Source organism: Nematolebias whitei, chromosome 8, assembly GCF_014905685.2.
Source record: "Nematolebias whitei isolate Nwh7 chromosome 8, NemWhi1, whole genome shotgun sequence".
NCBI classification, from domain to species: domain Eukaryota; kingdom Metazoa; phylum Chordata; class Actinopteri; order Cyprinodontiformes; family Rivulidae; genus Nematolebias; species Nematolebias whitei.
In genome coordinates, this window is record NC_056505.1 from 50,673,453 (window position 1) to 50,686,277 (window position 12,825).

Here is a 12,825-nt window from a genome sequence, read left to right on the forward strand (position 1 = left end):
TCTGTGTTTCCTCTCCTTGTAAACTTTCTAATAATTTGATAGATTTCTCTAATTCCTCAATACGTTTATTTTCTTTTTTCTTTTTGTTTGTTGCGTAGGATATTATTTTCCCTCTCATAACTGTTTTCCCAGCCTCCCAGAGTGTACACGCTGATGTACCTGGCAAGTCATTAAACTCTAAATACGATGTCCATTCATTTTTAAAGTATTGTATAAATTCTTCGTCCATAAGCAGTGAGGTATTTAATCTCCAGTTTATACTTTTTGGGATTTCTTTCTTATTATCTAAATTTAAAGTAACTGGTGCATGATCGCTGACAGCAATAGGGTGTATCTTAGTGTCTGAAATGTTGGTCAGCAATGAGTTGCTGATTATAAAATAATCCAGACGAGAGTAAGAGTGATGCACATGTGAAAAGAAAGAATACTCTTTACTATTAGGGTGATGAGACCGCCATGCATCGCAGAGTCCATAATCACTCATGTACTGTTTAACTACATTTATGGATTGCCAACTGCGTTGAGCTCCTACTGTATTCAGCCTGTCTATTTTGTTATCTAGACCAAAGTTAAGATCACCTCCCAGTACCAGCAAGCAATCCATGTGATTTGACAGAGTAGAAAAGAGATCATGAAAAAAAGCAGCATCGTCCACATTTGGCCCATATAAGCTAACAATACAATATTTTTGACTGAGTATGGATAATTTTAATATTATATATCTACCTTGCGGGTCTATAACTGTGTCTAATATTGTGAAGTTCACATTTTTATGTATTAATATTGCTACTCCTCTCTGTCTTGAGTTATAGCAGGCTGATAATACATGAGGAAACTCAGGAGATTTTAGCTCATCCACAGTTGACGGTAATTTATGAATCTCTTGGAGTAATACAACATCTGCCTTTAATCTTTTAATCTGGCTGAAGATTCTATTTTTTTTATGTTGGCTACCGGCTCCATTAATATTCCATGTGACAAACCTTAAGATACCCATATTTGTGCTTGTGAAAATATAATTAAACCACACCCATTATCACAAATATCAAAAATAGTAAAACACCCAGACAATAACATAATCCTTAATGATTGATTATTTATGATTTATAGATAAACTAAGTGCTGTTTTTTTGAAGGTAAATCATGCATGTATTCCTTTATGATGTATTTGTATGTATGTATATGGATATATATAAGCCTTTGTGCCTGTGTGCTAATAATTGTTGAGTCAGAAAAATAAAGACAAAAAAAAGAAAGTGAGATGATAATAAACACGTAAAGATAAAAGAAGAGAAAATAAAAAAAGAACCCCCTTACCACATTAAGTGTCATGCCACCGTGTACCACCACCATCTGTGTAACCCACCAACCGAGCTGTGCTGAAAAATTACATAAATATCTGGTAAGTAATATGAATATATATGCTTGCTAATACATTTTAAGTAAAATTAGCAACTGAAGATCATGCTTACCTTATTTATATTATTAATAGAGCCAGGGAGTAACCTCTGGATCTCTAAACAGCTGACCATTGATGTAGAGTTTGTCCACAGCCACCGCAGCTCTTCTGCCCTCGTTTATATTTTTCTTCCTAATCGGGAACAGAACGCGCCTTCTACTCAGAATTTCTGCAGGGAATTGATCGTTCATGCCCCTCACAATAATTCTAATGCTAATACACACTGTGTGGTTCAAGCCAAGAGCCATTGTCAACACTGGGGGGCTAAGGCCCCTAAAATGGCTTATAGAATCACCCCTGGTGTCAAGAAATGAACTGAGAAAAATCAACTCTAAAATTTAACACAACAACATAATTGTACACATCATATCTTAAATCTAAAACTAAAACAGTTATAATGTATATGCAACCAGTCTTTCATATAAAAACTGGGATATTTTTACCGGAGAATGCTTTCACTAACGAGTTTGATGTTGTACTGGCATGGTTACAGCTGACAGTAACTATTTACACAATAAAGTGATGGTTATTCATGTTTTCCTCGATTTCAGTATCCAGCAGGACGTCACAATATAAAAATAAGGATATTTTTACCGGAGAATGCGTGCACTTTAACCAGAAAGTGTTCGGCTTTTTTTTTCCACATTTCAAACAGCGACAGATAATGAAGATTTTAACCTAAAAACCCACATAACAAAGCAGAGCATCATTTTTAAACTAAAAGGGACAAGGTGGAGAAAAATGCGCTGTTTGAGTTTATTTACTGATGGTAAACAAAGCAGCTCCTCACAGCTGAGACTAAAGTTTAAAGCAGCACAGCACCAACACAATTCTCATGAAGTTCAGGGTTATTTAACACTTTCCTGCCTGTTCTGTGAGTTTAATAGACAGACAGTTACTTCTTACCTTGCGTTGCAAACTATTTCAGCCATTCGGTTTCTTTGCTGGAGAATTCGCTGCTCCTCCCACCTTCTCGGTGAAAAGCTACAGATGGAACAGTTGACTTCTGGGCAATGTAGTTCTTTTGACTTGTGTTAAAGTGAAGGCTTACTGAAAGAAAACTACAAAATAGCTGCACCGTTTTTTTTGTTTTTGTTTGTTTGTTTCATTTTCATGGGCAGCACGGTGGCGCAACTGGTAGAGCTGCTGCCTCTCAGCGAACAGGTCCCTGGTTCAAACCCTGGTCCAGGGGCCTTCTGGGTGGAGTTTGCATGTTCTCTCTGTGCATGCGTGGGTTTTCTCCGGGTACTCCGGTTTCCTCCCACAGACCAAAAACATGCATGTTAGGTTGATTGGTAACTCTAAATTGTCCCTAGGTGTGAGTGAGAGAGTGAATGGTTTTTTGTCTCGTTTGTCTCTATGTGGCCCTGTGATGGACTTGCGACCCGTCCAGGGTGTACCCCGCCCCTCGCACAGTGATTGCTGGACATGGGCACCAGCGACCCCCGTGACCCAAAATGGAATAAACGGGTAAAGATAATGGATGGATGGATGGATGGTTTCATTTTCATTTTTGGTTATTGGTTGGTTCCCGCTCCTGTCTGCTCCCATTAGCTTTCAGTTTGGTCACGTCCCGGTCACGTGAGTTATAATGAGGTTGACTCCGGTCCCGCCAGAATCCCGCCGCAATCACGTGACCCGCTGTACTCCCGAAAAAATGTCATCCTCTAGTAGACAGGGTGCTCGGTTCTGTTGACCTGGCGGGGCACCCTTCTTGTTTAATGGTAGGGGAAACTGATCTATTAAACATTTAGAGCCACACACACTTTAAAGTCTAAAAGACTAATGAATCATGTGAAAAACAGTCACATGATTGATTAAAATTTGTTAGTCATGTGATTTGTGGTTTTGTGATTTTTGTTGTACCGCTTGTGTTCACAGAGACTACCTACCAGGTGGCAGAAGGGACTACATGGTTCAAATTCAACTGAGGTGAGAATTTGCAGCATTTAGAAATACTAATTATTAAAAATATCTGAAGATAATTTAATATTAAAGGCACCACGATGGGCAAACGTTAGCGGTTCACAGTGAGGTTGTACGTTCGACTCTACACTAAATTGTCACTAGTTGTGAGTGAGAGCATCAGGGATTGTCTTGATGCCGCTACTTCCACTTCACTACAAGGTTGGATCCTCTACCAGAGGCCAGGGAGTTTGAGGCTCTGTTCAGTGTATTATTTGTTCATAGGACTGCACTCTTCTGGACAGAGATCTCGGGTAAGGTGGTTCCTGTGAACTGTTGGAGCCACTCTTCCAGTTTGGGGGTCACAGCACCAAGTGTTCCAGTGACAACTGGGACTACTGATGCTTTGACTCCCCCCAACTTCTGTATTTTCTCTTTCAGCCCTTGGTATTTCTTAGTGCTCCTTCTTCCTGATGTTACAGTCATTTGGGATTGTTACATCTATCACCACTGCCTTCTTCTTCAGCTTGTCGACCACCACATTGTCTGGTGGTTAGTTACCACCTGTTTGTTGGTCTGGATCTGGACATCCCACAGTATCTTATCGCTTCCATTCTCCACCACCCTTGGTGGAGTCTCCTACTTTGACTGTGGGTCCTTCAGTCCATGCTTGGCACAGATGTTCCTGTATATTATTCCAGCCACTTGGCTATGGTGTTCCATGAATGCTTTGCCTGCCTGGATCTTACATCCTGCTATTATTAAACAGGTCTCTCTTGAAAATGAGTCCTTGTGACTCACTGAGGTTAATCTGTATAAATAAAGGTTGAATTAATGTGTTGTACTGTCTCAGGGCATCTTTGCACAGCCTGCATCTTGGATCCTGTCTGGTAGGGTAGACCCTGGCCTCTGTTGCTCTTGTGTTGTCATGATTAGTGCCTGTGTGCTGTCCTTCAGTTCAGCCACTGATGGGATTTGTTAATATGAGCCACTTCCTCATTCTGCCAGTTGTACCTACTGTGCAGGGTCATAGTGATATTTGTGAATCCTGGCGTGATCTTTATATGGACAATGGGCATAAATGATTTGATGAAACTAAAATAATGAAAACTTGATGCATCGATTCCTTTGACAGATTTGCTGTATTTTTATTTGTTAAAAATGTTCTTGTGTTTCAGATTCGGTTTGTCAGAAACAAGTTGTCTTCAGGAAGACAATTACCCCAACAGTTTGTGTATAAAAGTCAATGGGAAACAGTTTCCATTACCCGTAAGGGCTTTCTTTTATGTTTGAACAGAAAACTAAATCTAAAATATCTGAAGGAGCCTATAAAATCCCTTATCATCTTCTGTCTACAGGGTTTTGCACCACCACCAAAAAATGGAGTTGAACAGAAGAGACCAGGAAGACCTCTGAACATCACATCCCTCGTCAGACTCTCGTCTGCTGTACCCAATCAGATCTCAGTCACATGGGCACCTGAGGTTGGTAAGGTCAGTGCAGTTAAAGATCTGATAATTATAAAATGACGGACCTGTTTTGGTTTTAATATCTGACTCCTGCATATGGTTTGCAGACTTAGTCAAGTTTATATTTGATTGATGGACTGATTAAGTGTCATTGTGTGATGTAGGCAACAATAGTAGTCAGAAATATAGGCTGTGTGTGTTGGTTAGACAGGAGTAAACACCTGATGGGCCAGTTAGACTGAAATAAATGGCCATATCTGTCATATCCTGGCGTGTGGAGGGAGCAGCCACAACCAGGCACAGTGGTGGAGCCAGAGGTAAATGGACTGTACTTATCTAGTGCCTTTCTATCTAATCAAGATACTCAAAGCTCTTTACAACACAGTCTGAGCCCTCATTCATACAGCTCTCTACTAGATCTGTACAAGGACTAAGAGCTTTAGATCACATTCATACACCGATGAGACACACATCAGAGGCATTGAGGCGTTCAGTGTCTTGCCCAGGGACACTTCAACATGTGACTGTTGGTGGAATCAAACCCCCAACTGTTGGAGGACAGCTGCTTTATCCACTCAGCCACAGCTGCCCCAGAGGGTGACCAATGGTGGCCTTGGCCACCATAGATTAATCTCGAGTCACCCCAATCATTTTAGAAAGCTACACTTTCAAGCAATATAAAAACTAGACAGCATGGTTTCCTCAAACGATAAGGATGATCGTTTTACACCCCTCCCCCCAACACACACACCTTTTGGCTGCTCCCTTCTTCAGGGTCACCACAGCAAACTAACTTACATGAAGACTTGGCGATTGTTTTTATGGCGGATGTCCTTCCTGATACAACCACAGCCCTCTGTGTGGAGCAGAGAGCTGCTAGCTAGGACACCTGGAGGAGCAGATGGTGGGGGTTAAGGACCTTGCTCAAGGGTCCAGATTGGCATATATAAGGTTGGAGACAGGTGTGGGTCTTTCACCTTTCCCGCCCACATTTTGGTGTCGTCGGTCCAGGGAATTGAACCGGCGAACTTTCGATCACAGGCCCACGTTCTCTAACCTCTGTGCCACCACTACATGCATGCGAGCTGCTAAACTCCACTTCCCGCCTGAAAGTGGTGGAGCAGGGATTTGATAAGTGGGGCACCCTCCTTGGCTAATGGTAGGTGAAACACTGATACCGTGTTTTTCAGCCTATAAATCACAGTTTTTTGCATAATCTGCATACCCTGCGACTTATACGCCGAAGTGAGGTATGTATGGATTTTTTCCCATATTTAAAAAACATTTTTTTGGCTGAGATACGACCGTTTTCATTCATTCTGACTGAAAATATTGAACACTACCATTTTCACCCGCTAGATGGCACTCGAGTAGTATGGCATGCTGTTGTGTCATGTAGTAGGTAAAAGTGGCTTTTAATGACACAATCAGCTTGCTATAGCCTGCCACCTTTGTCCAGCTCGCCTCGAGCAACTGTCAAATCAGCTTAATTTAGCTGCACCGCCCCGGTGAAATGCAGCTAATTAGACCATTGAAGTGCATTTATTAAGTAAAAGTCCAACTGAGACACACCTTTACTATAATGTCAAGCAAACAAATAATTGTTTTAGGTTCTTGTTAAATTTTGAAGAAATGCACAGTGGCGGCGACTCCTACTTCTTATTCTGCGTATCGGATTTTAAAATGCAACTAATTTGACTGTCAAAGTGCATTTATTAAGGAAAAGTTCAACTGAGACCTTTGCTGTAATTTCGAGCAAACAAATAATGGTTTTTAAGTGTTACTCTTGTTCAATTCTTGTTAAAGTCCTCCCGTGCACACTCCTGCGGCCGCCATTCGGCAGCCCATCAAGTTTTGGCACACCACCGGCCCACATTTCTGGGTTGTCAGCGGTGACGCGTAACACGCGACTCGTCAGTTGTGACTCATAATAGATGGGATGTATACGGCGAAGCGATGTATTTATGTATTTTTCCGCTTTATTAGACATATTTGGACTGATGCGATTTAGAGGACGGTGCACCTTGTACGGCAGAAAATACGATATATATGTTTTTATATGGTGATAGATATAGATGCAGCTACACACCAAAATGGAAGTTAGCACGTCATTTATTTTTCAATCTGTCATTCTCACAACATGCATGGATTGAGGAATGGAGGGCATTTCCTGTTTTTCCTTTTCTCTTAGTGGCAGGACAAGTAAACAAATCATCACAGTAGAGTTATGTAAACGAACTCCTGCAACACTGTTGAGTTTCTGTTGAGTTCTGTGGTGGTGCTGCTGTGAGCAGCTGCTCACGGGTTGGTCCAGATTCCTGTGCTCTCTGCTGCAGGTCTAATCATCCTACAGAGCGCCGCTTCAAACAGACCAAACTGTTTTTCTGTTTATTTTTCAGATCTACTCTCTGTCTGTGTACCTGGTGAGGCAGCTGACTTCACCTCTGCTCCTGCAGAGGCTCAGGATGAAGGGCATCAGAAACCCAGACCACTCCAGAGCGCTAAGTAATATTAACCTGTTTTTTGTTCCTCAATAAAACGCTGAATGAAGTGTAGATTTGTGTGATATGAAATATTTTTGTTGCAGTTAAAGAGAAGCTGACAGCAGATCCAGACAGTGAGGTTGCTACAACAAGTCTCAGAGTATCACTCCTGTGTCCGGTAAATAAACATGTCTCAACACGAATTATTCATATTTTTTTGAAAAGGTCATTACTGATTGTTTAAACAACATGAATATTTAAAACCAGTATCTTTGCAACTGGTGAGACTAGTTGATGACTAAATATTGGGAGGAAAATGGGTCAATTCTGAGTGTGGCCAATAAACTGTGCAGCCATGTTTTAATGTTTGCAAGACTTGCAGAAGTCTTTTAGGCTGTATTACTGGTGCACAATAATTGTTGCCCAAGGTACCTGCCCATGTGTGTGTACTTTGGTTTGTCTTTTAGCACAAAAGCTCATGAACCACTGGATGGATTTTCAAGGCTCTTTATTTGTCACACGCACCACATGTGGTGCAGGGGTGTCACTTACTCTTACCAAAGTGCTTCAACATTAAAACTGTTTTCAAACTAAGGGCCAGTTTCAGAATCTACATGGACTCAAGTCAGATACCAACATCTGTTCTTGGCTGCAGGTTCCTCAACAACAGTTTGATTGGTCTCATTTCATGTTCTCTGTTGCACTTTTGACACCATAATCAAAGATTACTGAAAAAATTCAAGTGAAAAAAGTATTTTACATTTAAAATAACATCTTGGGCAGTGGTTCCTAACCTGGGGGCCCAACCCCCAGGGGGGGGGGTGGGGGGGGGGGGGGGGGGGGGTCACATAATGTGTGCTCAGAGGTTACAGCTTGTGAAAATATCAATTTATTGTTGTAACAACTTTATAAAATATGCTTTTACTTTTAATTATAATGTTTGAAATGTCACCAAATCCTGATGAACAATGAAGAGCCCTATTTTGGTTATGTTTGAAGAGTTTTCTAACGCATTATGTTGAACACTAAAATCTGTACTGTCACTTTAAGAGCATGACGTCGGTACTCTGCGTGTGGCTCTCAGTTGGCAGCGCGGCTGCCTGAGAACATATGGGAGGTTATTGTTGCTCGTGGTTAAGCTCACGTTTGTCACAGTCCTCGTGTTTTAGACCCATTTGTAGGCAGGCGAGCCAAGCAGGAGTTTAAATAAAAATAATTTATTCAAACAACAAAAGAAAACGCTGACGAGGCAGCAAAAACTTAATCACAGGGCGAGTATAAACTGAGCAAAACTAAACATGAGACGAGAGGAACGGGGCAACAGGCTGAGACAGATCATGAGACAGGAACAGAGGAGGACTGAGACGTCTGCGCAAGACGGAACAGTGAGCGTCCGCTTTGAGAGGAGAGGTTTAAATAAGGCAGAGGTAGGTGAGTAATGAGAGCACCTGCGATGGTTGCTGCTTGGAGACAGGTGAGTGGTTAGAGGCTGGCTGAGGAGTGAGTGGAGAGTGACGGAACAGAAAGACAAGGAGCAGAATGAAAAGTACAAGAAACAAATATAAAGAAAACAGACGCAGGGACAGACTCTGTCTGCGTTTTATTACATATATCTCATAAACTTAAGCACATGAATGTTTAAATGTGTAAAAACACACCGAGGAGTCATCTTTCTGACAACGTAAGATTGTTCCCTAGTTTAGAGCAGACATGGTTATTATTGGTGAAAGTCAGGAATACTTTCAGGAACAAGCAGTGGACAACAAGGTCCCCTGACATCAGAGAAGCCTTTGACAGAGCAGGTAGTGATGTGCACAGAGCACAGAAGCATCTTTTCACTGTTCCCTTTTAATCACTTACACTAAAAATCTGCACAATATTGGAGAAACCGTCTGAAACCACCTGCCTGAAAATTGTAGAGTTGATGTGTGACAGGGCTCATGCAGTGGATACAATGAAAACTGTCCCGCTCTCCAACACCGTCACTGTCAAGGACAGAACAGATAAAATGGCTGAAAATTGCAAAAAATCATCTGCATGATAGGATCAGGAAGATATCTTGACAAAACTACAATTTTTAAGACTGTTTTTAAACATTACTCTGTTGTTAGAGTTTAAAGAAAAGTTATGTGAGTGTGTTCTTGTAGTTGTTATTTCTGTTGTACAACTACCAGTTTACACCATTTACAAATTAAAGTTTTTAACTATTTACTTTATTATTTTATTATGTACTTTATTCTATACTTAACTACAATTACTTATAATATTAATTATAATGTTTACTTTATTCTTTTATCACTTTGATAAAGAAATTAATCTGAATGAGTCTCTTGGGAGAGGGGAGTAGCGAGGGATTGGGGGGCTCAGATTGGCTAGGAAGTAAGAAGGGGGGTCTTTGAGGAAAATAGGTTGGGAACCACGGATCATGGGGGCCAGATAAGATGTCAGCGAGGGCCACATTTGGCCCCCGGGCCTTGAGTTTGACATGTGTGATGTGGTGGAACAAAATTATGTCCACAGGGTCCCAGTTACATCCAACAATAAAATGTAAAAGAAAAACAGTAATAACATCTAAGATATGAACCAAGAAAAACATCAACTAAATATACACTAAGCACTAGGAAGAGGGCCACCTGCATCATGAAGGACCACACTCACCCAGCACACACACTTTTTGCCCCACTCCCCTCAGGAAGGAGGTTGAGGAGCATTAAGTGTAGAACCACTAGACTGAGGAACAGCTTCTACCCCGAGGCTGTTAGACTCACGAATCTCTAACCAGAATAATCACTGTGAAAAAATCACATCATGTTGCTGCTGATTTGTTTCAATGTTGCTGCTGATCTGTTTCATGTTACTGCTGATCTGTTTCATGTTACTGCTGATCTGTTTCAATGTTGCTGCTGATCTGTTTCATGTTGATGCTGATCTGTTTCAATGTTGCTGCTGATCTGTTTCAATGTTGCTGCTGATCTGTTTCATGTTGCTGCTGATCGGTTTCAGTGTTGGTGTGTTCATGCGTGCACATCTGCTCACAGACTCATGTTCATGTTTGTGCTGATGTTCAATGTTTTATGTTATGAGTGCTTAGTGTATATTTAGTTGATGTTTTTCTTACTTCATGTCTTAGATGTTATTACTGTTTTTCTGTTACATTTTATTGTTGGATGTAACTGGGACCCTGTGAACACAATTTCGCTCCACCACATGTACCACATGAGGTGCGAATGACGATAAAGAAACTCTGACTGTCTGATTAAACATTGGTGTGGTAGTAGCTGAGTGCCTTTCACAATGCTCACTTTGAGCACAAGGATTTTCTCACAGGAGATTTAGCAGCTTGGCCTATGATAATTCTTCCATCCATTATCTTTACCCGCTTCTTCCATTTTGGGTCACGGGGGTCGCCGGTGCCCATGTCCAGCCATCGCTGTGCGAGGGGCGGGGTACACCCTGGACGGGTGATAATTCATAATGTTTTTTCAATTATTTGATAAGAAACCAGTTACAACTGTCATTTCTCATCAAAAGATGGTCTTAGTTTAAACTCTGGCATGCAGGTGATGTGTTCCTTCAAGCAATGTCACACCTTTAACATGGGGGAGGGGGTGGTTAACAAAAAAATCAGTTACTGAAACATGAAAAGGCCTTTTTTATGTGAACGCAACAGTTACATCAGAACCGCAGTCCCATGTGTGGCTCATCCAGTTGTGTGTTTCAGTGCAGGTTTCTGTAAACTCTGAATTCAGTGTGATGATGTCACCTCTGTTTGTCTTGAAGCTGGGCAAGATGCGCCTCACCGTGCCGTGCAGAGCTGTCACATGTTCTCACCTGCAGTGTTTCGACGCTGCACTCTACCTGCAGATGAATGAGAAGAAGCCCACCTGGATCTGTCCTGTGTGCGACAAGAAGGCTGCGTATGAAAACCTCATCATAGACGGGTCAGTTCAGCAGCAGGTGGCGCTGCAGAGCCAGTTGAACTGTCAGACGTTGCCCACTATATAAATTTAGTTTTTGTGTGACCATAAAGCGTTGCAGCCTTTCTTTATGAAACTAAGCCAGACGTTTGGAAGTTGGTTTTAGTGGGTGTGTTGAAGTTTAAAACTGTAACTATAATGAGAAAACAGAGCTCCTATGTGCTGATGTTAAATGTATTATTATTTTTTAAATTTGTATTTAAACCAAGTTGTTCTTCTCATTTAACTATATTAATCTAGAAAAGTTGCTGCTAATTTAAATTAAATTAAAATGAGGCTTTAAGTGGACAGAATAGAAAAGATTACTAATTCAATTCAATTCAGTTTATTTCTATAGCACCAAATCACAACAAAGTTGTCTCAGGGACTTTACAGGAACATTCACATAAAAGCCAGTTAGTAAAGTTCTCTATCTAAGGAATCCAGCAGACAAGTTGAATCTTGGCTTCGTTGCAGTCTCCCATCCTGAGCAAGCACAGTGGAGACAGTGGAAAGAAAAACTCCCTTTAACAGGAAGAAACCTCCAGCAGAACCAGCTCAGGACAAGAGACCATCTGAGAAGAGAAATGAAATGTTTGTTTTTCTTTAAGCTTTATTTATACAGGTAGTCTCATTAAGTCATGAGGACTCGTGTTCAAGAGAGACCTGTTTGGGAGCAGATGGTGGGCGGGGGTTAAGGGCCTTGCTCAAGGGCCCAGACTGGGACAAATGAGGGTGGGGTCATGTGTGGGTGCTTCATCTTTTCCTCCCACATTCTGATGTTGTTGGTCCTGGGAGTCAAACCGGTGACCTTGCGATCACAGGCTCATCTTCTCTAACCTCTGTGCCACCACTCCGTACATCAGTTGACAACAAATGTTTTGCAAGACATGAATGACTTTATTCACATCCTTGATGAGGTGACACAACCTCACCCTGAAATCTTAATTGTGGAAAAAAACACCAGCTTTATTTCACAGCTACGTTACCGGTAATCTATTTTTCAAAATAAAATGAGCCGTCAAAAATAAAATCTAGTGACTGTATGGAGCCAAGGCACTAAAAGTTTAGGCACAACTACTGAGAGCAGTGGCAGCTCATGGAGTTTCCACCGGGGGTGGGGGGTGGGATAATATAACTACAAAATAGACAGTATACACATATATGAACGCACGCACACACACACATACATGTGTGTGTGTGTGTGTGTGTATTTATCTATCCATTTAAACATCCATCCATCCATCATCTATCCATCCATACATACATACATACATACATACATACATACATACATACATACATACATACATACATACATCTATACATTTATACATACATCTATACATCTATACATACGTCTATACATCCATCTATACATACATCTATACATACATACATACATCTATACATACATACATCTATACATACATACATACATACATACATCTATACATCTATACATACATCTATACATACATACAAACATACATACATCTATACATACATCTATACATACATACATCTATACATACATACATCTATACATACAT

The 12,825-nt window shown here is 41.0% G+C and overlaps 1 protein-coding gene across 2 annotated transcripts in view; it reads left to right on the forward strand.

Moving 5' to 3' along the window:
* pias2 (protein inhibitor of activated STAT, 2) overlaps positions 1–12,825 on the forward strand; it is a 119,986-nt gene that overhangs the window by 67,027 nt on the left and 40,134 nt on the right. For both annotated transcript variants that reach the window (XM_037679952.1, XM_037679951.1), the window contains exons 4-9: positions 3,341–3,391; positions 4,543–4,633; positions 4,723–4,857; positions 7,233–7,338; positions 7,421–7,494; positions 11,097–11,257. In XM_037679952.1, the coding sequence (XP_037535880.1) occupies positions 3,341–3,391; positions 4,543–4,633; positions 4,723–4,857; positions 7,233–7,338; positions 7,421–7,494; positions 11,097–11,257 (618 nt within the window). The remainder of the gene's footprint in view (positions 1–3,340; positions 3,392–4,542; positions 4,634–4,722; positions 4,858–7,232; positions 7,339–7,420; positions 7,495–11,096; positions 11,258–12,825) is intronic.